The sequence below is a fragment of the Carassius carassius genome, chromosome 4 (genome assembly GCF_963082965.1).
Source record: "Carassius carassius chromosome 4, fCarCar2.1, whole genome shotgun sequence".
NCBI lineage: Eukaryota > Metazoa > Chordata > Actinopteri > Cypriniformes > Cyprinidae > Carassius > Carassius carassius.
Genome location: NC_081758.1, coordinates 26,113,738 through 26,140,320, shown reverse-complemented (window position 1 = coordinate 26,140,320; position 26,583 = coordinate 26,113,738). Strand labels below are relative to the sequence as shown.

Sequence of the window (26,583 nt, the reverse complement as noted above, 5' to 3'; positions counted from 1 at the left end):
GATTCACCTAATATGTAAACTTTTTTCCCCCCATGTTTCTGTTCTTGGTTATACTGTATTAAACTGTTCATTTAAATAAACTTTAAAATAAATACATTTCACGTATTCCTCATACATCTTGTAAGCATCAGCAATGTAATTTACTGTTGATACTTTTACTATTTACTTTACCAATGCACTTTAGATCAAAATAAATTAAATGAAAGAAATTTATGAAAAAATTTATTTGCTATCACTGGAATGAATTTTAACATTTATTACATTGTAATAAAATTTAAATCTTTTTAAAGTTATAATAATATGTCACAATATTGTGTTTTTAAGGGGTTTTACTGTATTTTTTTTAATTAAATAAATGCAACTTTTGTGAGCGCATGCTTGTAATCCTGTGCATACAAGAGCCGATGTTCTGACATAGCATTCGCTGTGGCTTGTTTTCAAGCAGACAAATGCATTTATCACATGCATACATCATGGTACTCTCATGGTACTCTCATGAATGGTGGCAGAGGATATGTGGAGGAGTTCCTGAGTGTTTATCATCTGGTGAGCTGGAGCGATCATATGCTTAATGCTTGCTTCCAGATGGGACTGGACGATGATCATTTGTTACAGTTTTTCTCAATTGCTTTGGCTCAGTTCTCAAATGATTTTTTTATTTCCCAAAACATTAAGTTCAGATCTCTGAACAATTCGCTTCTTTTTCACATCAGATTGGAATTTCTTATTGATTTGAGCAAATTGCAAATGCTTTGGCACATGTGTGCAAAGACTACATACAACTGTCTGCAGTTTGGACAACAAATAATTGCATATGGCTTGTTGATCAAAACTGATGACTCGATTCTCACTTACACTGTCAAACACTTCAGAACTTCTCAGACATTTTTTATTGTGTAACCCATCACAATCAAAACGATCTATTCAATTATCATAATTAGTATACATGAATGTATATTCTAAAATATATCTGACATTGACATTATTTGTAATGTCTGCTAAATTGGCACATGACCTCTAATTGCATTCGCAATCTAATTGCAAATTACCTCTAATATGAATCAACCATTTAACCATTTAACCAATCAACTTTGGGAGTATATATATATACAGAGGTGGGTAGAGTACCCAAAAACTGTACTCAAGTAAAAGTAAAAGTACTTCTAGAAATATTTACTCAAGTAAAAGTAAAAGTACTAGTCTTGAATAGTTACTTAAGTAAGAGTAAAAGAGTATCGGATAAAAAATCTACTCAAGTAGTTAGTTACTAGTTACTTTGGGTCATATATACTGAGCCTATTTTTATTTAGATATATAGATAAAATGTATGTAATGTATGTGTGCGTGTATAAACGTATATATTTCATCAGCCTTTACTCCAATTTATGTAATTTATTATAACACCCTGTCTGTTTACTTAAGTAACAGATATAGGTGTCATGCCATAACATATTTTTAATACGACTGACTTTATATTAAATGTGAATTTAACATTGAAAGTTAATGTGATATAAATATTGCTACTAATCTTTCATTGTTCAGAAAGAGAGCAAATAACATTTACATTATCAAAGATCATTTTCACTGACAGTCTAGATTTCAATCTCTCAGAAACTCCCATTAAAATCACTGAAACTGTTAACACTGTGAAATCAATATCTTAATTAAAGATTCGTACACACATCTGCACTTTGTTGTTTCTGACGAGAGAATTCGCCAGAAAGAGGTATTTAGTCAGTGAGCGAGTGAAGGAAGCACCGGCATTTTAGCGATGACTCATCGGAACACCTCTGATTAGCCAATGCTTTAATAAGCTCAAAAGAATCATGTGTGATTGGTTATAATGCGCAGCGCTGTATAAACACATCTATCTCTGGCTCAGCGCCAGCAAGCAATCACAGATCTGAATTTAGCAGCTGATAATATGACTCGCTGAACGTACTCGCATCGGTGTTATTGTATTAAAATTAATAAAATCTTAATCGGCTATTTTTTGTCTTTTGGAAGCTGCATTCAACTTGACTCCCCTCTGTTATAAGCCACACACGTACAACAAACTAATGTCAGAGGTATCGTGTACTGTAATCGAATGTAGCCCAAGTTATTACCTGTTAAAAAGTAGACAGCACACGCGGTGTTCATCTAATAAGGATCTCCATCACTAGCAAATAATAGCCTTTGCAGATTTGCTTTCAATTCAGTGCAGTTCCAGCCACGTTTTCAACGCTCTTTCTGTTCCCTTTCAAGGGAACTTCGAACTGCGTCCTCTGAGGGGACACTATGGGGAACACCTCGTCGTGACCCGTGTCTGAAGCATACTTTGAAAAACGCCAACGTGTTGGCCAGCGACAGCCTCTGACGTCACTACCAGCGCGACTATAAATACGCGCCCGTAGGACCCGTCACTATCTTCTTCGTCTTCAGCTGACTGTTTTGTTTGAAGCGTGCATCTGAGAAACGACCAAAACGGTAAGAGCGATCTATTACTGTTTTCGTCATGGCTTCCACTAGCAAGGCGTTTAGACAGTGTGTGCATCCGTGTCAGCGTTATCTGACACCCGATGACACACACACTCTTTGCGTCTCTTGTTTGGGCGAAGAGCACGCGCGCGATGTCCTTAAGGGGGCGGTCTGCGTGCACTGCGAGCGTTTCTCTCTGAGAAAGCTCCACTCTCGTTTGTCTCTCTTTTCGAGGAAAGAGGGACTGCCATCTGGATCCCGCGGCTCGGGTCCCGCCGTTGCCGAGGCACGGAGGAGAATGAGCTCGTGGGGATCACAAATGGATCTCGCTGAGGAGTGTAGAGAGGGACCTCCCCTTTCACACTCTCCGGCGGCGAACGAGAGCGAACTTCGGGAGGCAGATGTGGTATCATTAACCCATTCTGACAATGAAGTTGGTGCTCTGCTGGGTTCTACCCAGGAAGAGCAGGAGATGTCTGAGAGTGGTGAAGAAGCTGAGGCTGAGCCTTCTCAATCCTCCTGTCCCGCGTATGAGGAGCTGTTAGAGGTTATGGAGCGTGCCACGGCAAAATTAGATTTGCCATGGAAGCGTGCCAGTAAAGTGGCGCCACGAGGTCGCCTCGCTGAGCGGTACTTGTCTGACCATAGCCCTCCAGCCCAGGTGAGCCTTCCATTCTTGCCTGACTTACATGCAGAAGTCGAAAAGGAATGGAAGAGGCCGTTTTCCTCTCGCATCCACCGGTTTCAGCATACGAGCTATGCTAATATCGAGGGCATGCATGAGAACGGCTATGAGAGGATGCCCCCTGTGGAAGAGACGCTGGCTTGCTATCTCTCTGTGGGGCAAACGTCCTCTCTTAAATCTCCCTCTTTGCCATCTAAGCCCCTCCAAGATACATCCCGCTTAAATGGCAGGTCATACGCGGCAGCTGGTCAGGCTGTGGCTTCACTGCACACGATGGCGGTGCTCCAGGCCTACCAGGCTGACCTGCTGAAGGACCTGGATACAGGTGAGGGCCTTTCAGCCGAGCTGCGCCGCACCACAGACCTCTCTCTCCGAGCTACCAAGCAGGCCGCCTCCGCCATGGGCAGGTCTATGGCGGCCATGGTGGTGACGGAGAGACATCTGTGGGTGAACCTGTCTGACATCGGGAGGGAAGAAAGGGGGTTTCTTCTCGATGCTCCGGTCTCGCCTTTTGAGCTTTTTGGTACCTCCGTCGAGATGGTGGTCGGGAAGTTCAGGGAGGCAAGCGCGCGCTCAGTGGCCTTTAAATCCTTCATTCCACGAAAGGTCCAGGTCCGAGCCCGAGCAACTCAGGGGTCCTGGCCCATCTCGATCTGAGGGTCGTAGAGGGGCGCAGAAGGCTAGTGTTGCGGCTCGCGCTCCTCCCCCGCCTAAGGGCAGGGGCAAGAGGAACCGCGGGTCACAGAGCGGTAAGCAGGGTCTGAGGGACGTGATTCAGACGAGGCAGCGTCCTCGCCCGGGTCAGAGCGGTAGGATGACCTAGTAGCTCCGGATGTTTTTAACCTATGTTTTTTGTCCTCCCCTGCCTAATTCCCCTGTAGCCACCAGCTTTCCACCTGATCGAGGTTAGGTGGGCAGTCTCTCACATAACAGTCTCCTTCCTGGACCTATGATGTTTTGGTTTGTTCTATGTTCATAGCAACTGCCTTACTGACGGTCCGGACCAGAACTCACCGCTCCCGTGCGATCCAGCGCCTCTGCGATGCTTGGGAACCTCTCTGTACACACGCTTGCCTGTGTACTTTCTCAAAACCACATAGTGGTCAGTGTGCATGTTAATGCTTTGCGCACTGTCTGACATCCACGTAAAGTGGTAAGTGTGCACGCAAGACTCTGCGCACTTTCTGAAATTCACGTAAAGTGGTGTTTCTCACTTTCTAAAATCCTGTACGGTAGGGGTTACGCGCTTCGCTTCGTACCCTTTCTTATGATGATTAGCCCTGGGTTCCATGGGCTTCATTCAACCAGTGTGTATTTGTTATACACCTCAAGCATCGCTTCCCTCAAACATGAGGGGCTGGGTGGACTCCCACATATTGTGGTTATCAGGTGGTAGGCTTCATCAGGCCTCCCTGATGGTGAGCTCCCACATACTGTGGTTGCCAGGTAGTAGGCCTCACCAGGCCTCCCTGGAGATTTAGCTCCCACATACTGTGCATCTCCACTAAATAGCATATTGTGGTTTTTTCAGATAGTAGGCTTCACCAGGTCTCTCTGAAGGTGAGCTCCCACGTTCGGTGGTCGCCAGGTAGTAGGCCTCACCAGGCCTCCCTGGAGATTTAGCTCCCACATACTATGCATTTCAACGGGGTAGCATATTGTGGTTTTTTCAGATAGTAGGCTTCATCAGGTCTCTCTGAAGACGAGCTCCCACTTACTGTGGTTGCCAGGTAGTAGGCCTCACCAGGCCTCCCTGGAGATTTAGCTCCCACATACTGTGCGTCTCCTCTATATAGCATATTGTGGTTTTCAGATAGTAGGCTTCACCAGGTCTCTCTGAAGGTGAGCTCCCACGTTCGGTGATCGCCAGGTAGTAGGCCTCACCAGGCCTCCCTGGAGATTTAACTCCCACATACTATGCGTTTCCACGGAATAGCATGTTGTGGCTTTTTCAGATAGTAGGCTTCACCAGGTCTCTCTGAAGACGAGCTCCCACATACTGTGGTTGCCAGGTAGTAGGCCTCACCAGGCCTCCCTGGAGATTTAGCTCCCACATACTATGCGTTTCCACGGAATAGCATATTGTGGCTTTTTCAGATAGTAGTCTTCACCAGGTCTCTCTGAAGACGAGCTCCCACATACTGTGGTTGCCAGGTAGTAGGCCTCACCAGGCCTCCCTGGAGATTTAGCTCCCACATACTATGCGTTTCTACGGAATAGCACATTGTGGTTTTCAGATAGTAGGCTTCATCAGGTCTCTCTGAAGACGAGCTCCCACATACTGTGCTTGCCAGGTAGTAGGCCTCACCAGGCCTCCCTGGAGATTTAGCTCCCACATATTGTGCGTTCCACTAAATAGCACATTGTGGTTTTCAGATAGTAGGCTTCATCAGGTCTCTCTGAAGACGAGCTCCCACATACTGTGGTTGCCAGGTAGTAGGCCTCACCAGGCCTCCCTGGAGATTTAGCTCCCACATACTATGCGTTTCCACGGAATAACATATTGTGGTTTTTTCAGATAGTAGGCTTCATCAGGTCTCTCTGAAGGCGAGCTCCCACATTCTGTGGTTGCCAGGTAGTAGGCCTCACCAGGCCTCCCAGGAGATTTAGCTCCCACATATTGTGCGTTCCACTAAATAGCACATTGTGGTTTTCAGATAGTAGGCTTCATCAGGTCTCTCTGAAGACGAGCTCCCACATACTGTGGTTGCCAGGTAGTAGGCCTCACCAGGCCTCCCTGGAGAGTTAGCTCCCACATACTGTGCGTTTCCTAAAAAGCGAGCTCCCCCGATTTGTGGTTGTCAGGTAGTAGGCCTCACCAGGCCTCCCTGGAGTCGAGTTCCATATTGCTTTCAGTTTCCACTTAGGTGGTTATCTGGTAACAGATAGTAGGCCTCTCTAGGCCTCTCTGTAGGTGAACTCCCACATATGGTGGTTATCAGGTAGCAGGCTTCACAGGCCTCTCTGAATGTGAGCTCCCACATACTGTGGTTGTCAGGTAACCTTTCAGTACACACGCTAAGCCTGTGTACTTTCTCAAATCCACATGGTGGTCAGTGTGCACGTTAACGCTTTGGTCTGAAATCCACGTAAAGTGGTAAGTGTGCACTCAAGACTCTGCGCACTTTCTGAAATCCACGTAAAGTGGTAAGTGTGCACGCAAGACTCTGCGCACTTTCTAAAATCCTGTATGGTAAGGGTTACAAGCTCCGCTTCGTTCCCTTTCTTGGGATGATTTCCCCCGGTGTTCCTTGGGCTTCATCCAACCGGTGTGTACTTATTGTACACCCCAAGCCCCCTCAACTTGGGGGGGCTGTGTGGGCAATTCTCGGGTAGTTCAGCAGCGCTCCCCTTTTCTGAAAGGGTCACCTATGAGCATGCTGCTCGGATCTCAGAGTCTTCCTCTCTTGGGAGACTGATTCCCCGTTCTTCAGATCGCTCCAGTACCACATACTGTTTGAGACGCCCTGTGAGAGCAGGCATCCTGCTGAGGCAGGGGCTGAGGCCTCCAATTGCTCTGCTCCCGGGCCATTCTTCTTTGAGCTGCTCTGACAGAGTTCCACGAGAGCCCCTCCGTAGAACAGTATTTGTAAATCCATGTTATGGTAAGTGTGCACGTGAAGTCTTTGCATACTTTCTGAAATCCACATTGTGGTAAGTTCGCACGCTAGTATCTGCGTTCTTTCTAAAAACCCTAGATGGTAAGGGCTTCGCGCTGCTGCTTCGTGCCCTTTCTTGAGTTGGTTTAAGCCCCGTTCATCTTGGGCACCACTCCACCTAGGTATCCTCGGATACCTATCTAGAACAGGGCGCCGCTACTAGAGTGCTGTGGGGACAGCCCTTTCGGCAAGTTTTGCGAAAGCTAGCAGTAGCCCCTGTGTGACAGGCAAAGACTTGGTAGAGGAAAGTGCCAGGCTCTTAGCCGTATCCCTTTAAAGGAATCTCTGTGATTCCAAGCCTTTAGCTCTACCCCGGGCCAGGGCCCTACAGGATAAGTTGGGTATGTAGCTTAGGCCTTTGGCCATAAGGGATAATGTCATAAGGCAGCCGTCAGACCGTCCCAGGGGCGACTACCGGTGAAGAAAAAAGCGGTAGAGTTGGTACTTAGTGTTTGCCATGATTCTGGTCTGCACTCCCCTCAGCATGGCGGCGTGGGTATACTGTTCCCCATAGTGTCCCCTCAGAGGATGCAGTTCGAAGTTCCCTTGAAAGGGAACGTCTCAGGTTACGAATGTAACCATGGTTCCCTGAGAGGGAACGAGACACTGCGTCCTCTAGCTCCCTGCCATGCTTCGGACGCAAGCTTCACGAAGAAGATAGTGACGGGTCCTACGGGCGCGTATTTATAGTCGCGCTGGTAGTGACGTCAGAGGCTGTCGCCGGCCAACACGTTGGCGTTTTTCAAAGTATGCTTCAGACACGGGTCACGACGAGGTGTTCCCCATAGTGTCCCCTCAGAGGACGCAGTGTCTCGTTCCCTCTCAGGGAACCATGGTTACATTTGTAACCTGAGACGTTCTTAAACGTTACAACTCTGAGTGAACCAAAAATTTACTCAAGTAAGAGTATAAAGTACCCATCTTTAAATATACTCCGAAAAGTATTAGTTACCCCAAATAATTACTCAAGTAAATGTAACGAAGTAAATGTAACTCGTTACTACCCACCTCTGTATATATATATATATATATATATATATATATATATATATATATATATATATATATATACATATATATATATATATATATATATATATATATATATATACATATATATATATGTAGATATATATATGTAGATTGCCAACAGCACAATCACTGCTGTAGAAGTTTTTCAGAATGGAGGTTCACAACCCTGAACTGCAGCAACATGCTCGTGGAAGAGCAATTGGAAGGCGTGTAAGAATACGTGGTGGTGGTAGAGGAAGAAATAATCGAGGAAGAGGTGGAAATAGAAGAGTCAGAGTCTCTGATGAAATCAGAGCCAAACTTGTGGATCATGTCATAAATCATGGTTTTACAATGGAAGAGGCTGGTCGAAGAGTACAGCCTAATTACTGCCTAACAGGTCCACAGTGTCATCAATTGTGCAAACCTTTCGTAGGGAAAACATGTAAATATGTTTTTTTTTTGTTTTACAGTATGTAAAGTATTTTTACAGTATAAACAACAATATTGTAAAGGTAAATGCAGGTCTATTTGTTTATTCTATAGAACTTCACGACAACCTCGCGCTGGTGGCAGAGCAGCAGTATTTAACCAACTGCAAGAACAAGAAATTTGCAACATGGTCATAGCCAACAATTCCATCAGGCTAAGAGGGATCCAAAGTGCAATCATAAATGACAATAATGTCTTTGCAAATATAAATTCTGTCAGCATTTCCACCATAGAGTTTTAAAAAGACATCAGATGACTATGAAACAGCTCTATAAGGTGCCATTTGAGAGGAACAGTGAAAGAGTCAAGGCGTTGCGGTACCAGTATGTCCAGGTAAACCATTGGTGTGCACTTAGTGAGTTTTCCTGTTTTTCTAAGATGCCTGTATTACTTTACTGTAAGTTTCAGAAACTCATAAGAAAATACATTTACTGTTAAATTTTTTTCTGTGTTTCTTCATAGAGAATCATGGAATTAGAAGTACATGAAACAACCCTCATTCTTGTTTTTGTGGACGAGGCTGGGTTTAATCTGTCCAAAGGCCGGAGACGTGTTCGCAATCTCATTGGACACCGAGCCACAATTGACACACCAGGCCAACGTGGGGCCAATATTACAATGTGTGCTTCCATTTCAGAGAACGGTGTGAGCACACATATTCCACACATTAGGCCCTATAATACCCAACTTCTCCTGGCCTTCCTAAATGCACTTTACAGAGACCTGATTCCAGAACAAGAAAGAGGTTTAGTTTGACCACATTTGCCTAATTATGTTGTTGTCTGGGATAATGTCAGCTTCCACTGAACCAACAGTTTTAGGGACTGGTTTGCTGCACATGAAAGGATAACAGTGGAATTACTTCCACCATACTCTCCATTCCTAAATCCAATAGAAGAGTTTTTTCAGCATGGAGGTGGAAAGTGTATGATCATAGACCACAAAATCAGATGTTTTTGTTGGATGCCATGAATGCTGCATGTGAGGACATCACAGCTGACCATTGAGATTTTTTCCACGGTGTGGCAATGGAAAAAATCAGATGTGATGTTGATGAAAATATTTGGCCTGACCAACGTGAGCGACAAGATGTCCACCAAGAATAATTTTTTTTTTTTCCATGAATGTTATTTGTTGTTTGTGTATTTGTGGTAATACACAAATATGAAATGTAAAGTGAAATCTTGTTACTCTTGTCAGTTACTTTACATGTACAGTAAATACACTTGTATTGTGTATATACACATGAAGTACAAAAATAAACACTGTAAAAATACAAATGTTCATAGACTTTTTTTTCTACATACTATTGACTTTTATCAACAAATATGAGATTTTTGTTTAAACCCAATTGGTTGACTGTTGTGGTGAAAAAACAACTAAACATTTTGACCAGTGTGGGTCACACAATGACAAAAATACTTTAGATTTTGGTGGCCTTGGCCAAATTATTGACACAATAACTAGGTTTTGAAGCATGAATTAAATGTTTTGGGTGAGTAACTACATTTTGCAGACATGATATAAAGTTTTGAAGTTCCTGCAAACAGTTGTGACATTTGCACTCACAGTTTAGAGAATGTTAAGACTGTTTCGAAAAATGTGCCAAAGCAATTGAGAAAAACTGTAAGATTTCTGTCTCCTGGCGATTGTTATAGACCCATAGCAGACTTTTTAAATTACATCCTTGATTTGAATGACTCTGATTTCTTTGTTGATGTGGAATATAATCGTCCTGATCCTGTCCGGAAGCATGTGGGCGCTCCAGCTCACCACAAGCCAGCTCCCTCCACATACCGTTTCAATGAACCTGCTCCCATCGTTCCAGCCATGCCTTCCAGATCCCAACTCCTGAGTCTCCTTCATCTCTATTGATCCCTTCCAGCCCTCCTTAGTCTCCTGGGCCTCCTGTGTTGGCGAACTCATCGCGCTCCTCCAGAGTATAATCTATAGCCTGCTGCTTGAAACACCCTCAAGTCACCGCCCTCCAAAGCGCCTCCAAATTTTTTTGGGGGTTTCCCATGGCTGTGGTGGCCAAGCCGGATAAGGCCACAGAGGATCCGCTATGACCACCTGAGTCCTCTGATCTGCCATTGCCCCCTGAACTACCTACTCTGCTATGCCCCCTGAACTCCCTGATCAACCCTGGTGTCTCTCCTTGTCTCCGTCCTATTTCTGTCCTGCACCAGCCTTCAGGGCGCTCACCCCCATCCCCGATGTTATTAAATAATGCCTTAGTTTCTTTGTCCTGTTTGAATGTCGTTTAAAGTGGTTGTATTTTCCTTATTCTCCTAAGTGGATTTATCAAAAGACTGTTTTTTTAATACCTGCCTTCTTCATACTCCCCTTAATCTCCTTCTCCTGGCAACCCGTGACTATATTAACAATATGCTTTCTACCTTTCTGGGCTTTAAAATATCTCAGTTTAATTGCTGTCAATGCAGGGTCAGAAAGCAAATATCTTATTATGGGTTTGGAATATCACAAGGTAAGTAATTAATGACATAATTTTCATTTTCATTTTTAAATGTAAATGCAACTTTTAATGGTATACATAACTCTACATATGCAGCTTCTGTGGCTTGAAACATTGATTGAAACATCTGATACACAAGGACTACTTCATTGAAGATTAATCTCCATTACTCCATTACTGGCAATGGTAATAAACAACTTCCAATGGGTCTCACATTGATGACAAAAGCATTTTGCAAATGAGCCATTGTTTGAAACAGCATAAGGTGTGAGAGCAGACCAGCAAGGTGGCAATTGAACTGAGGTTCAGACTCAGGGAAACATAAGTGTTAACACAGCATTATTCTTCCTGAAACGTCATTTATTATGGATACTGTCCATTTCCCAGATGTTCAGTGGTTTGACAAAAGCTACTGCTGAGCTGAAATCACACCTGCTCAGTTCTGCTCATGTAGAGACTGTATTGTAACCATGATTTCGGTTTTATAGTGCACCACTGCTTCCATCTACGTTACTGCACCTATAATATATTTGAAAAAGAGCTATTAAGAAATAACTACTTTAAAAGATATATTACTTTGTCTAAAGTTTCCAGGCAAAGCAAATGGGTAGTTACTTTTGGAAAGAGTTGTGACAAACTACAGTGGTTGTAGAAAAAAATCACCCCCTTTAAAATAACCACATTGCGTTGGTTTGCAGCATGAAATGAAGAAGGACACAGTTTTTGTTTTACCCAGTTGTATTTAAAAGAGATGCACCGAAATGAAAATTCAAGTCTGAAATTAAATTTCTGGATGCACTTGGCTGAAAACTGAAACTGAAACAGAAAATGCTTTGTAATAATTATTAATTATTTTATAAAATAATATAAAGTAATTTTGTAAGACTTTTTAATTTAACTAAATATTGTTTATGATTGTGGAAAAAAAAACACAGGCCAATTAAATAACCACACTTTTACTGATAGCAACGAAATAAAATCGGACAAAATATATTAATATTAAATATCAATATATTATATTTATGTCTATATGATGTTCTTTATATAACAGAATCAGATAGAAGCTTTTTTTTTTTTTTTTTTACAAATTATGCAAATAATGTATAGTCTTATAAAGCTATTATTAGAGAATTTGAGCCGAGCACAGCATCACAACAGAGTAACTTCATTTTACCAAACATGCCCAGAACAGCTGTCACACATCATAACATAGAAATTTCCCGTTGGCACATTATTTGAATTTTGCCTAATCTAGATTCTTAATCTAGACTGCAATATTTGCCCACTTCTTTTTGCAGAACTGCTCAAGTTTAGTTAAATTTGATGGTGACCGTTTGTGGACTGTAGTCTTCAAGTCATTTCACAGATTTTCAGTGGGGTTTAAGTCTGGGATCTGACCAGGGCATGCAGGGACATTCACCTTTTTCTCCTTCAAATAATATGTGCTCAAAAAGTAAACCTTCTTCCCATCGACAACTATCGGGCAACCCTCCCATACAAGCCACATTTGTAGAAAATGTTTGATATTGTTGCACATGCACACAATTGACCGCTCTTTGTCATAAATTCCTGCAACTGCTTCAGAGTTGCTGTAAGCCTCTTGGTTGCCCCTCTGACTAGATTCCTCCTGGTTTTTTCATCCAGTTTGGAGCAACAAAATAGGGGTTTTAATCTGATTAATCGAAAAAATAATCGGCCAACTAATTGATTAGTAAAATAATCGTTAGTTGCAGCCCTAGAAATTACAGTGAAATATACTATATATTATTATTATGCATGCAGCTTTTATGGCCACATATTAATTGATTAAATTATTTGATAAAAGTTAATTTATCACACTGCATTTAAAATTAGCTAGTAAAGACATAAGGGTGATTAAAAATGGTGAAAATCTCCTGTAATAGAACCAAACCATGCCATGTCAACAATCCAAATACATGTTATATTTAACTGAATATACACCTGCTCATATGTGTGCATTTGCATGCCATTACCTGTATAAGTCTGCTCTGTTCAGTCTGCAGTGAATTCAGGTCCTGTCCCAAGTTGCTTTGTCCTCTTCTGAGAGACTCATAGTCCATCTTCAGCTGTCCTGCATGAGCAGACAGCTTAGCAACTTCCTCTGCCAAGTTGACCAATAGTGCTCTATCCTGACCTTTGACGGACTTGAGATCTGTATCGTGGTCTGTGAGTGAGTGCAGCAAAGATGTCTGCACACCTTCCAGCCGCAGAAAGTTACTGTTATAATCAGGGCAGTTGGGGTCGATGAAGATATTGATGCGTGATCCATCACCCCTCTCGACTGTCACTAAAGCACTGGCTTCATCTTGATTGGTGCTAATATGAGGCGGGCCATCCGACATGGGGGGAGCCTGGTAGTGGTTCATAAGAAGAATGGTTCCCGTCACTGTGACTGCGAGCAGAACGGCCACAAAGAGAAGGATGGTACATAGCAGATAACTACAACTTATCCTCTGCAGAAAAAGACACAGAGAGACAAAGAGGGTTAAAGACATCATCGTTACCATTTCTGCAGAACAGAAAGTGCTTTTAAAGTCCTCTCAGCTCTTCTCTGTAAATATGAATCAGATTATATGCTGAAGAATGTCTAAAGTAATTTAAGTCTGAGAAAAGGGCTATGGAAATACATAAGGATGTATTTTTTGTTTGAATAATCAAATAAGTATACAATTTTAACATTTATATGGACATTGCAATGGTTGTAATATGACGACACACTCTGCTGTGTAAAAATTCCAATATAATACATCGGAAAGTAAAATTATGCAATCTATTCCACTTAATGGTTATCCTGCAGATTTATATATATATATATATATATATATATATATATATATATATATATATAAATATAAATATATGTATATATATATACATATATATATATATATATATATATATATATACATATATATATATTTATATATACATATATATATATACAGCAGAGAAATGCCTCAAAAATCTGAAATCTCAGAACCAGACATATACACCATAGGGCGGGAATATATGACGATATGAATCAGATGGACGAAATTAAAGTCTATCGATTCATATTGTGCTCTAATTTATTTTGTGGTGCCGCAAAAAACATTGTTTACGGCAATACGTTTTCATTATTTGAATGACGACAGTCTTACATGCATTACATGGGGATGCAGGCAGACGCGTGAATAACAGCATTTCTGATATATATATATATATATATATATATATATATATATATATATATACAGTACAGACTAAAAGTTTGGACACACCTTCTCATTCAAAGAGTTTTCTTTATTTGCATGACTATGAAAATTGTAGATTCACACTGAAGGCATCAAGGGCTATTTGACCAAGAAGGAGAGTGATGGGGTGCTGCGCCAGATGACCTGGCCTCCACAGTCACCGGATCTGAACCCAATCGAGATGGTTTAGGGGTGAGCTGGAGCGCAGACTGAAGGCAAAAGGGCCAACAAGTGCTAAGCATCTCTCGGGGAACTCCTTCAAGATTGTTGGAAGACCATTTCAGGTGACTACCTCTTGAAGCTCATCAAGAGAATGCCAAGAGTGTGCAAAGCAGTAATCAAAGCAAAAGGTGGCTACTTTGAAGAACCTAGAATATGACATATTTTCAGTTGTTTCACACTTTTTTGTTATGTATATAATTCCATATATAATTCCACATGTGTTAATTCATAGTTGTGATGCCTTCAGTGTGAATCTACATTTTTCATAGTCATGAAAATAAAGAAAACTCTTTGAAAGAGAAGGTGTGTCCAAACTTTTGGTCTGTACTGTATATATATATATATATATATATATATATATATATATATATATATATATATATATATTTTTTTTTTTTTTTTTTTTTTTTTATGGATATAAAGATAGATGGATATATTTTACACAGTGAAGACTAATTCATTTACCCAATGTATATGTCAGTATATATCAGTATGTATACATATATCAGATATATAAGAAATTTATTAGCCAAGGGTTGGAATTCAACAACTAGAGTTTACCATCCAAACAAACAGGTGTGTGTAAAGTCTGGATATGCGTGTGTGCGTACATGGATAAAATATGTAATTCCCTGAATAAGGTGTACACATGTTATCTTTTTTCCCCAAGCCTTGCTGTTCACAAATATGCTAAACAGCCATGCTGGCAGTGGCCCATACTATTGGATGGTTAATGGCTTGCTTTATGAGTTGGCTTTAACGATCAACTCTGGGAAAATAAAAAGATTTCGGGGAAGCACTTCAGTGAAGAGTTTACTCAGAGAGACCACAGATCTTCCCTCTTCCATCTCTGGGGGCTGGTGGAACATGTCAAGTCACTAGATGCAAGAAGTTTCTGGTATGATTTAAATAGGATCAAACCACAATGTTATTTTTTAATAGAATTACTTCTGACACTGGTATATGATTTTTCTGTCCTTGGATGAGCTCTCCAAGCACAGAGTTTAAAATGTACACATATAAATTAATAAGTTACTGTTTTATAGAATTAACAATGAACAACACCGATGTTAAATTATGTTCGTTTAAAATATTATAAAATCATTGTCACATAAAAAGATGGTTTACAGTTCAATAGTTTGTAGATTTATTGCAGTAAGCCCAGTGAACAGAAGCAGTTGAGTGAATGTTGTTAATAAAGTTAAATGGAGAGATGGAATGGTAATGATATAACCAGTGCTAATTTTGGGCAGCAAATTTTTATTTCGTTTTAGTCATAGTCTTTTGACTAAAATGCCATTTAGATTTAGTCCTATTTTATTCATCTGAATTGTTTTTAGTTTTAGTCTAGTTTTAGTTCACTAAATCTACAGTAAATTTAGTCGGTTAAAATCGAATGGGTTTAGTTACAGTATAATGCATTTATTAAGCATTTCTACAAAATTTCCAAACTCAATATATACAAACCCGATTCCAAAAAAAGTTGGGGCACTGTACAAATTGTGAGTAAAAAAGGAATGGAATAATTTACAAATCTCATAAACTATAAATCTAATTTTATTCACAATAGAATATAGATAACATATCAAATGTTGAAAGTGAGACATTTTGAAATGTCATGCCAAATATTGGCTCATTTTGGATTTCATGAGAGCTACACATTCCAAAAAAGTTGGGACAGGTAGCAATAAGAGGCTGGAAACATTAAATGTACACATAAGGATTAGCTGGAGGACCAATTTGCAACTTATTAGGTCAATTGGCAACATGATTGGGTATAAAAAGAGCCTCTCAGAGTGGCAGTGTCTCTCAGAAGTCAAGATGGACAGAGGATCACCAATTCCACCAATGCTGCAGCGAAAAACAGTGGAACAATATCAGAAAGGAGTTTCTCAGAGAACAATTGCAAAGAGATTGAAGTTATCATCATCTACAGTGCATAATATCATCCAAAGATTCAGAGAATCTGGAACAATCTCTGTGTGTAAGGGTCAAGGCCAGAAAACCATACTGGATGCCTGTGATCTTCAGGCCCTGACTGTGGCAAAGTGGAAAACTGTTCTGTGGTCAGACGAATCAAAATTTGAAGTTCGTTTTGGAAAATTGGTACGCCATGTCATCCAGACTAAAGAGGACAAGGACAACCCAAGTTGTTATCAGCGCTCAGTTCAGAAGCCTGCATCTCTGATGGTATGGGGTTGCATGGGTGTGTGTGGCACGGGCAGTTTACACATCTTGTTATACTCTGTATATCCAAGTTCTAGAACAATATATACTCCCATCCTGACATTGCCTCTTTCAGGGAAGACCTTGCATTTTCCAACATGACAATGCAGACCACATACAGTACTGCATCAATTACATCAATTGGCTGTGTAGAAGAAGGATCCGGGTACTGAAATGGTCATCCTGCAGTCCAGATCTTTCACCAACAGAAAATATTTGTCACATCATAAAGAGGAAGATGTGACAAAGAAAACCTAAGACAGTTGAGCAACTAGAAGCCTATATTTGACCAGAATGGGACAACATTCCTATTCCTAAACTTGAACAGCTTGTCTCCTCAGTCCCCAGATGTTTGCAGACTGTTATAAAAAGAAGAGGGGATGCCACACAGTGGTAAACATGGCCTTGTCCCAACTTTTTTGAAATACCATGAAATTTAAAATCAACTTATTTTTCCCTTAAAATGATACATTTTTTCAGTTTAAATATTTGATATGTCATCGATGTTGTATACTGAACAAAATATTGAAATTGGAAACGTTCACATCATTGCATTCTGTTTTTAATTTAAACAGTAAACAATGTAAACAATTTGTACAGTGTCCCAACTTTTTTGGAATCGGGTCTGTAGTTTTGATATTAATGTTTTATCATGATAGACACACTGCTGTGACACACAACATGCCTTTATGTTCAAATTAAATAAAACCACTTCTCATAAAGAAAAAGAACATGGTCTTTGTTTTGATGAAATACCAATGATATGCTAATTATGCATTCTTTATAGCAAATTGTTTACCACATTCTTCATTTTTTCAAGCAAGGTGTGTTCAGAAAACCGGACTGAACAGAGTTCTCTCTTGCATCGTCAGAATGATCTATATGTCTGCTCTGTTCTTACTCCCACATATTGACATTTTTTATGTGACGTGCAACATGTGTATGCTAGCTTATGTCCCGCCGGTTCATATGTATGCATCTAACCTACTAACTATACAGCAGATTTGTTCGGAAATTGAATGAATCTCCACCCAAATCGTCCCTCCCTAACTTTTTTGTCTCATTTTTATTTGTTGACGAAAATGTCAATATATTGTGTCATAGTTTTTGTCATTCAAAAAGAGTTTTCATCCATTATAGTCTCTTTATCGTCAGTGAAAAAAAAGTAATTGACTAACATTATGATGAAAATTATTTGTCAACAAAATTAAGACTGGATATTATGGTCTTTGCAGGTGTGTCAGAGATAGTGATGTGACATTTGAACCGAGCCGTCGGAGCTTGTGTCGAGAAAAAAGGGGCGTTGCCAGATGAAGCCGCGATTCGAGGCTTGTGTTGTTAACATGGAAATCACGTGACTGATGACAAACGAGGCCTCGGTTTGTGTGGACACGTCATCGGTTCGGTCTGAGTGTCGGTTCCGGATAAAGGGGGTTCGAAACTCACGCCACCTTGTGGGTGTTGTCAGAAGTAGATGAATCAGTTGTAGTAGAGTCAGAGAGTCAGAGTTAGAGTTAGATAGTTGTGTTGTCATCATTATTGTGTCATATATGTGTTAGGGCTGTATATTATTCGATTTTATCAGGTTATATTAGTTATAGTATATTGTTATTATTAATTAAAGTAGTTATACTATAGTATTGTTATATTAATTAGATAAGATTTTTTGGATTGCTTTGGTTTTTTGGATTTGGACTGGACTGCTTTTTGATTTGGATTGCCCTTTTGGATTTGTTTGCTTTTTGTGAACTCTTCCTTTTTCCTTGTAATGGAGCCAGCAAGAAAGAGGAAATCCTCCCCTGTCTGGGAGTTTTTTTAAATGGTGGGTGTGTATTATTATTGTTTTACTGTCCTGATCTAATTATAATACTCACTTTAAGGCTGTATTATATTTCATGTCTATTCGTTTATGTTTCTAGGTGAAATGCTTGCTGTGCCTAAAGGAGCTGACATACAACAATAACACCTCCTCCATGCTCAGGCATCGAGCACTGCACGAGCATGCACAGACTACTAACAATCTTTATCAATCAAATCAAAATTTATCGAAAGTGAATCTCACAAGATCTGAGGATCCACTAGTATATTGGGCTCAACATAAACATCTGTATCCTCATTTATAGCTACCAGCTGGCACTGACATTCCTCTGTTCCATGCGAAAGGATCTTTTCCGAGGCTGGAGAGGTTCTGTCCAAAAGCAGGAATCGTCTAAGCCCCAACACACTTGAAAAAATTCTGTTCCTCAATAAAAAGAATGTGTGATCCTTCCTTCACCCACCCCAAACTGCAGTGTTGCAGTTTGTTCCTCTAAATCCATAGTCCCATAAGCACAACACTGCACTAAAACTAGTAAAAGTTTAATGCACAAAACACACCAGAAACAATTCTTAACCTTTCCCACCCCACACTTTTCTGTTGCAATTTGCTTTATTACACTCCCTCCACCATTAGAACTACACTCAACACAGTCTCACTTTTGTTGTTCCTACTGTCACTATCCAAACAATTTATGAATAATGAATGGACTTCATCATCACAATTGCATTTAAATTACTTTACTAATTACTCTGTCTGAAAAGTAACTTATTTACTCAATAAGTAACTTAATTATTTAAATCGCTAATTATGCTACATCTTAAAATCACTATAAACCTTAAAAGAAATTAAACTCTTTATTATTTAAATTTGAGTCAAGCATAGAACAGTTTAGCCTTTTAGCTTTAAAACAACTGTAATACTTAAAATTTTTCTTCGGTTAACAAATAGAAATACTTTGAATAACAACATATCTGAATAACAACAACAACAACAACAACAACAACAACAGCAAAGCTTAAGAAAAGTTAAACAATACATTTCAGTTTGGCAAGATGTTCAGTATATATATATATATATATATATATATATATATATATATATATATATTTATTTATTCCGGTCTGTAGTGTCCTCCGGGGCGACTTGCACGTCCTTCATATCTTGCTTGATCCGGTCCATCCATCTCATCTTTGGGCGGCCACGTGGCCGGTTACCGGGTGAGTCAAGGCGCATAGCTGTCTTCGCCACTGAATTCTCATGGCTGCGTGTTACATGGCCGTACCAGCGAAGACGAGCCTCAAGCATCTTCTCCGTAATCGGCGCTATTCCCATCCGCTTCCTGACGTCGATGTTCATGACGTGGTCTAGCCTTGTCAGCCCGAGTGACCAGTGGAGCATACGCATTTCCATGGCGTGTAGAAGCTGGCCATGTTTGGCAGTCGCTGGCCAACATTCAGCTCCATACAGGGCTACAGGGCGTACAATGATCTTATAGATTTTGGACTTTAGGCGGATGGGCATTCGCCGATCGTATAGCACTCCCGTGACTTGGCGCCACTTTGACCAGGCGGCACTCACACGTGCGCGGACATCTGGGAGGGTGTCATCGTTCGATGAGAGTATTGATCCGAGATACTGGAAGTATTGAACTATCTTTAAATCCGTTCCGTCGATGCAAATGCTACCATCAGTCTGGGGGCCACACTCCAGGTACTCCGTCTTTGTGAGGTTGAGTCGCAAGCCATTTGCATCCAGGCGATCTTTCCACTGCTGCCCTTGGTCTTGGAGGTCTTGCCGCTCCCTGTCGGCAAGGAACACATCATCAGCATAGAGTAAGGACCATGGATGGGTCGTCTGGAGGTCCTGTGTCACTGTGTCCATGCATGTGATGAAAAGCAAGGGCGAAAGAGCCGATCCTTGGTGGACTCCTACACTGATGTTAAAAGGAGGTGATATCCCAGCTGTGCATCGAACCACGCTCCTGACGTCTTGGTATAAGAGTTGCACCCAGCTGATGTAGGTTTCGGGTACGTGGTGACGTCGGAGGGAGGCCCAGATGAGGTCATGGGGAACGCGGTCGAAAGCCTTCTCCAGATCCAGAAAGACCATGCGGACTGGCTTGTTCTTTTCCCGGTGTTTTTCCATCAGTAGGCGGGCAGCGTGGATGGCGTCTGTGGTCCCTTGTCCATTGACGAAGCGCATTGATTTTGGCTGATTTTAATAATGCTGCGGAGGCGGCTGTCCAGGATGCGTTCAAAAATCTTCATGGAGTGGGATAGGAGTCGAATCGGCCGATAGTTCTTACATTCAGCAACGTCCCCCTTGCCCTTCCAGATCGGCACCGTGGTACTGATCGTCCAAGCGTGTGGGACTTTGCCCTCAATAATGATCTTGTTGAATAAGGTGGAAAGGTATATATATATGTATATATATATGTCTGTGTGTGTGTGTGTGTGTGTGTGTGTGTGTGTAATTTCATTACAATATAACATTTCTATGATCTATATAACCTAATAGTCAACAGTTTTTTAAAAGTAAATGTTAAATGGACTGCATTTATATAGTGCTTTCAACAGACCACATGGCCATCCAAAGCACTTTACAATTTGCCTCACATTCACCCATTCACACACTCATTCACACACCGACTGCGGTGTCAGCCATTCAAGGCGCCATCCAGCTCGTCGGGAGCAGCTGGGGTTAGGTGTCTTGCTCAAGCACACCTCCACACTTGGTCAGGTGGAGCCGGGGATTAAACCACCAACCTTCCGGTTTGTAGACAACCTACATGAACCACTGAGCCACTGCCGCCCCTTTGAAGTAAGATTTTTAATGTTTTGAAAGAAGTCTCTTCTGCTCACCAAGTCTGCCTTTATTTGATCCAAAGTACAGCAAAAGCAGTAATATTGTGAAACATTTATAATATTTAAAATAACTGTTTTCTATCTTGGTATATTTTAAATGTAATGTATTAAAATACATTAGAGAGCAACAAGCGCTCGTGTTGTTTGAAGACTGTGAGTGGGCGCGCGCAGCCGGGGCTCTCTCTCGTACGCGCCCTGTCAGGCGCAGCAGTCATTCTATTCTACATCACTCACAGATCAAATAAGGCTTTGACAGCCGCCAAAAAAAAAAATCAATGCAGAAAAACCCCTGTATTGGTTATATAACATTGGACAGAATGTTGATCCGGCCATCGCGTATATTCAGCGCACATAAGGTAAACGTTTTGCAAACGTTTTTTAGAAAAATAAAAACCGGTCGACGAATCGATGCGCATATTTTGCGTCGACGTATTTTTTGCATCGACGTCATCGATGACCTCGACGCGTTGTCCCAGCCCTAATACTAACCCATCTCACTACTTCAATATCCTTGTTATTTTATTGTCACAGACACACCTTGAGGTTTCCAACAGTTCTCAACTAGGGCCATGACAAAGAAACAAAACTGCACATTGCACAGATATCCCACAGTGAGGAAGACGAATGGATTTTTCAACTAGTGCTCTTCTTGTATATATCTTCCTGTGAATAATGCATGCAATAACATAAGAATCAATAGCATCTGACCACAAATATGAACTCGGTATCACTCGTTTTCTCTTTCTGTATCTTTTCTCAATTTCATTTGCTCCGGTTCACCCTTCCTTCCTCTATCCTCTCTGTACCTGCATATTCTAAGTAAAAGTCTGGAAAGGTTTTGCCAACATGGACTCCAAAGAGATACGATGTTTCAAGAACATTTGCGATAACGATAAAAAAAAAAAAAAAAAAAAAAAAAAAAAAACATGGAACAACGTTTTAATGGTGATTGTGGCTGTCAGGCAGCAACGTTTATTAGTGCAAACAAAATCAAGGGGATTTTTAATAATTTTCCAATGAGCTACTGTCATCGATGATAGACTACCTAAATTGAAGTGTAAATCCATTGACATAAGGTGGCAGCAGCTGTGTGTTTGACTTGAAGCAGACCGATCAGTGGCAGGTTTTACCGGTGGGCCCTGTTAGGAATTGTGTAAATAGCACAAATAAACAAATATGCAAATTAAACAAAGTTTTTCAAGTTTTTAGGTGTCCAGGTACAGAAACTGAATAATCAAATGTAAATAGCATTGCATAATTTTTACTTTATAAATTAAATATAGATTATTTCTTGTTAAAACTACAAAGTAATTCAGTAAAGAGCAGTGAGCGGTTTTCTCCCATTTAATTTCTTGGATTAACATTAAGGACACTGACAGCAGCTAGTAAATTAGAAGCGGTCACTTTAAGAGATAATATCATCCAATATGATACACATTCCATTTCATTCACATTCCCACTGTATGCATCAAACAGCGCACGGGTGCTGAATTAATGTCTTTTCATGTCTGTTTGTGTTTAAACTGGCGAGGTGTATTAGTTCATTCAGGCAAGGTAGGAAGCGAAGAAGAGCTCTGTTTGGTATTTGCACAGCTCTCTGTGTGTGCACCGAACTCGTCGCGTGAACTCTCAGTTGAGTTTTTCCATGTCTTCTGTTTGAATGCTTTAAACTTTTGTAAATTTTTTAATTGGCAAGGCTTAAAACACATGCAATTGATAAGCTTTCGTGACGACGTCCAGGCCATCTTTTCACCATCAATCAAAGCCCCCCCACATGCCGCTTTACTAAAGGTATGCGCCTCGCCTATTTTTGAAGGTGAGAGTATGCGCTCGAATATGCTCTAGAACCCCTTTCATACACCGATCAGTCTGTGCAGCGCTGCTTCAAGTCAAACACATATTGGGTCTGTGGTGGTGCTGTTGTTGTGCGCGCAATGAATCATATATCCACCATACATCATTGCATTGATATAGCATTGATCTGACACTTTTTTATCATGTAAAAATGTATACCTGTATTATCGTGGACGGTATGATATGGCACACCCCTACTACTGTATATTGTATGGTCCACATGAGAAAAACTTACTATTACATACTAAATAATGTTTTAATTAAACTCTAAACATGCAAATAAGTTTGTGTGAAGGTTAGGTTTAAGGTTAGGGAACAGAAAATATCATTAGCTTAGTATAAAAACAACAAAAGTCAATGGAAAGTTTTCACCAAGATAGAAAAAACAAATGTGGTTATGTGTATGGCTGACTGCTCCTTCAACTCCAATTCACCCCAAAAGCTATCGGGTGTGAAGTGATGCCAATTACAAAAAAGAGATAAAAGGGCGAGCCAAGGACAGCATACACAAACACACATAAGAAGATCCACCAGTGAGACGCTGGGGTGCAATCGAGGCCAGAGGCACATGGGAACTGATGCAATCTGAGGGGTAACTAGGGGTGTCTTGATGCATGAATGGGAAACTGGATTGTCCTGGTTTTCTTTTGCACTCAATATGATTTATTTACTTTAGAAAAAAGAAAAGAAAACCTCCAACTCCATTACAGGGACATATTCAGTTGGACTCTATTCAAAAGCCTGTGGATTCTGGATCAATGCAAGGCATAGTTCTTTCAATACAAGACATTGTTTTCAGAAATATGTAAAATTCTTGGCAAACTGTAAGCACCAAGAACACAGTGGGAGAAAAAGGAATAACAGTTGTTTGTGAGATGTATTTTCTGTCTAAATGGGTTTCAAAACTGTGGTAAGCTTTGTGATCTTTACCTGCAATAGAGATTTCTGTGGCAATCACTGGCCACGAGTTAAACTGTAAGACCCAGACTTCACAAAGTACTCACTATACCGCAGCGGCGCGTTTCAGCCCACTGAGATACCAATGAGTTCATGCTCATCATCTAATCACGTCTAAAGGTTGCAAAGCAGACAGTTAATGCTAATGATAGTTTCACAAGGTTAGACAAATTTTTCTTGAGATTGATAAAGTAAACCCATTTGGACTGCAGCCCACACCAGAATATTGACTTAAAATTCCCCCTCATAGACATAATAATCTAATAGAAAAAAAAATAATAATAATTCAGAAATGGTCTTCGATAAAGCTGCTTGATTTGAATATTTTCTTTCAAAAAGCATGGTGTGACGAGTGGGGCGGGGCCGAGGGATGTGGGAACACGAGTGAGGCCGGTTCCTGCCTCCTTCTTCCCGCGTCCTTCTTCCCGATGATTAGGAAGTTTTTATCATTACAGTGGTGCCGAAACGCGGGAGAAGGAGGGACGCGCTGCTGAAGATCCTTCGCCGCTGTGGTGAATCCGCGGTGCCATCGAGCTGGCGAGGAGGATGCCGCCATGGATGCTCGAGGCGGTGGACTGGAGCGAGTTGCCGGGGATGGGCGAGCTCGCTGCCGACCGCCCACGATAGGGAGGGGCGGCTGCCGTCTATGAGGGAGCGGAGGAGTCGGCGCCGTGAAGGAATCCGGAGGAGCAGGGAACGGGGGACTCCTGCCGGCTGCCCAAAACCGGAGGAGCCGTCGCTGTCCACCGGGCGGCAGAGGAGTGTCGTGCCGTCCGCCGAGGGCCGTCCAGTGCCACCGCCAGGCACCGCGGAGGAGATCACCCAGCCGGTGGAGGGCCGAGCAGCAGTGCGTCTGGGAACCGGAATTTTTTTTTTTTCCTCTCTCCCCTCTCTCGTCTCTGTCGCTCCTCCTTCCATCTCCGTTTCTCTCGCCTCGTCTGTCCTACCCCCAGGTTCCCGCAGGTCCCCGTGAGCGGTCCCCCCCGGAGGGAGGGGGGGGGGGGGCGAGTAGAGCGCAGTCTCGAGGGTACCCCCCGGCCTGCGAGGGGCGATGGGGGTATGTGACGAGTGGGGCGGGGCCGAAGGATGTGGGAACACGAGTGAGGCCGGTGGAGTGATTGGGAAATCCGCTACACCTGCGACCCACCACCGGTCTTGAGTCCCACTGAGGAGATGGAAGGATATAAAACTGGAGCGACGACAGTGAAGGACGAGAGAGGACCAGGCCTGGGCTTTTAGTTGGGTTTTGGTTTTTATTTGAGTGCACCAGTCGTCCGTGAGGGGCTGGTGCGCTGTTTTGTGTTTATTTTTATTATTAAAGTTTCATGTTGATTGTCCGCCGGTTCCCGCCTCCTTCTTCCCGATGATTAGGAAGTTTTTATCATTACACATGGAGTTAAGCCAAAGAGTAACCATCTAAATCAATTTAACATAAAGCAATCATGTTTAAATGAAAAGCCTGATACAATGGTATTAAATCCAAATGAATTCTACAAAATAAAGTGAACAGCATCAATCACCTTTTTTGGGGGGGGACAGTTTTCAGCTTTCATATTTTTAACCATCTCTCATGACATTTTTTTTTTGTGTTTACAGCTTTTACTGATGATTTTAAAGGGGCAGAACATGTAGCTCAATTTAATGTTAGGATTTGCATCAGTTATTGTAAATATTTAATGTTTTTTAAAAATGGTGTCCGCTTGAAGCAAAGTGGATTTTGTCATTATTATATTCTCTTACCACACAAATATGTGGAGATATAATAAATAATAAATATAATAAATAAATACATAAATACACTTAGAAATCTCCAGATTTTTGTAGAGGATAAGTGATGATGATGATAATAATGATAAAAAATAATTTGCTTTACCAACATTCTTTAAAAAACTCTTCTTTTATGCTCTGCAAAAGAAAAGAACCCCATTCAGTTTTCATATAGAACAACATAGAGGTGAGTAAATGATGACAAAAAATATTTTTGTTGGGCAAACTTACACTTTAATTCTTAGACTAGCAGAGATGGCAAAATTATATTGGATATGTTTGACAAAAACGAGTTCCAAACATATGACTGGACAAACATTTTTTGCAGTTCAAACAGGGTTTCATTTGTCGTAGACATGACCTGGTAACAGTATCTGACATGATTATGTGACCTTGATCATTTCTCTGTGCTGTCTTAGTCTTCTTCTCCTTACTGCTTACTGCTGCATCTTATGATGCTTTTTCAAAGATCATTATTTTGTGTATTTGGTGTAACAAGATATGTTGACATTCTTTAATGTTCAAAAAACACATTATTTTTCAAATACTGTACATTATTGTACAACCCGAATTCCGGAAAAGTTGGGACGTTTTTTAGATTTTAATAAAATGAAAACGAAAGGAATTTCAAATCACATGAGCCAATATTTTATTCACAATAGAACATAGATAACGTAGCAAATGTTTAAACTGAGAAATTTTACACTTTTATCCACTTAATTAGCTCATTTAAAATTTAATGCCTGCTACAGGTCTCAAAAAAGTTGGCACGGGGGCAACAAATGGCTAAAAAAGCAAGCCGTTTTGAAAAGATTCAGCTGGGAGAACATCTAGTGA

General features: G+C 41.0%; 1 protein-coding gene and 1 long non-coding RNA gene across 2 annotated transcripts in view; one reads left to right on the top strand and one right to left on the bottom strand.

Moving 5' to 3' along the window:
- Nucleotides 1-26,583, bottom strand: part of LOC132139616 (fibrinogen C domain-containing protein 1-like) — a 101,974-nt gene that overhangs the window by 56,723 nt on the left and 18,668 nt on the right. The window contains exon 2 of the mRNA XM_059548100.1: nucleotides 12,778-13,257. Within this exon, the coding sequence (XP_059404083.1) occupies nucleotides 12,778-13,257 (480 nt within the window). The remainder of the gene's footprint in view (nucleotides 1-12,777; nucleotides 13,258-26,583) is intronic.
- On the top strand, nucleotides 8,000-9,591 carry LOC132139617 (uncharacterized). The gene is made up of 2 exons (XR_009433644.1): nucleotides 8,000-8,106; nucleotides 9,409-9,591. It is a non-coding gene; the product is annotated as an uncharacterized LOC132139617 (long non-coding RNA).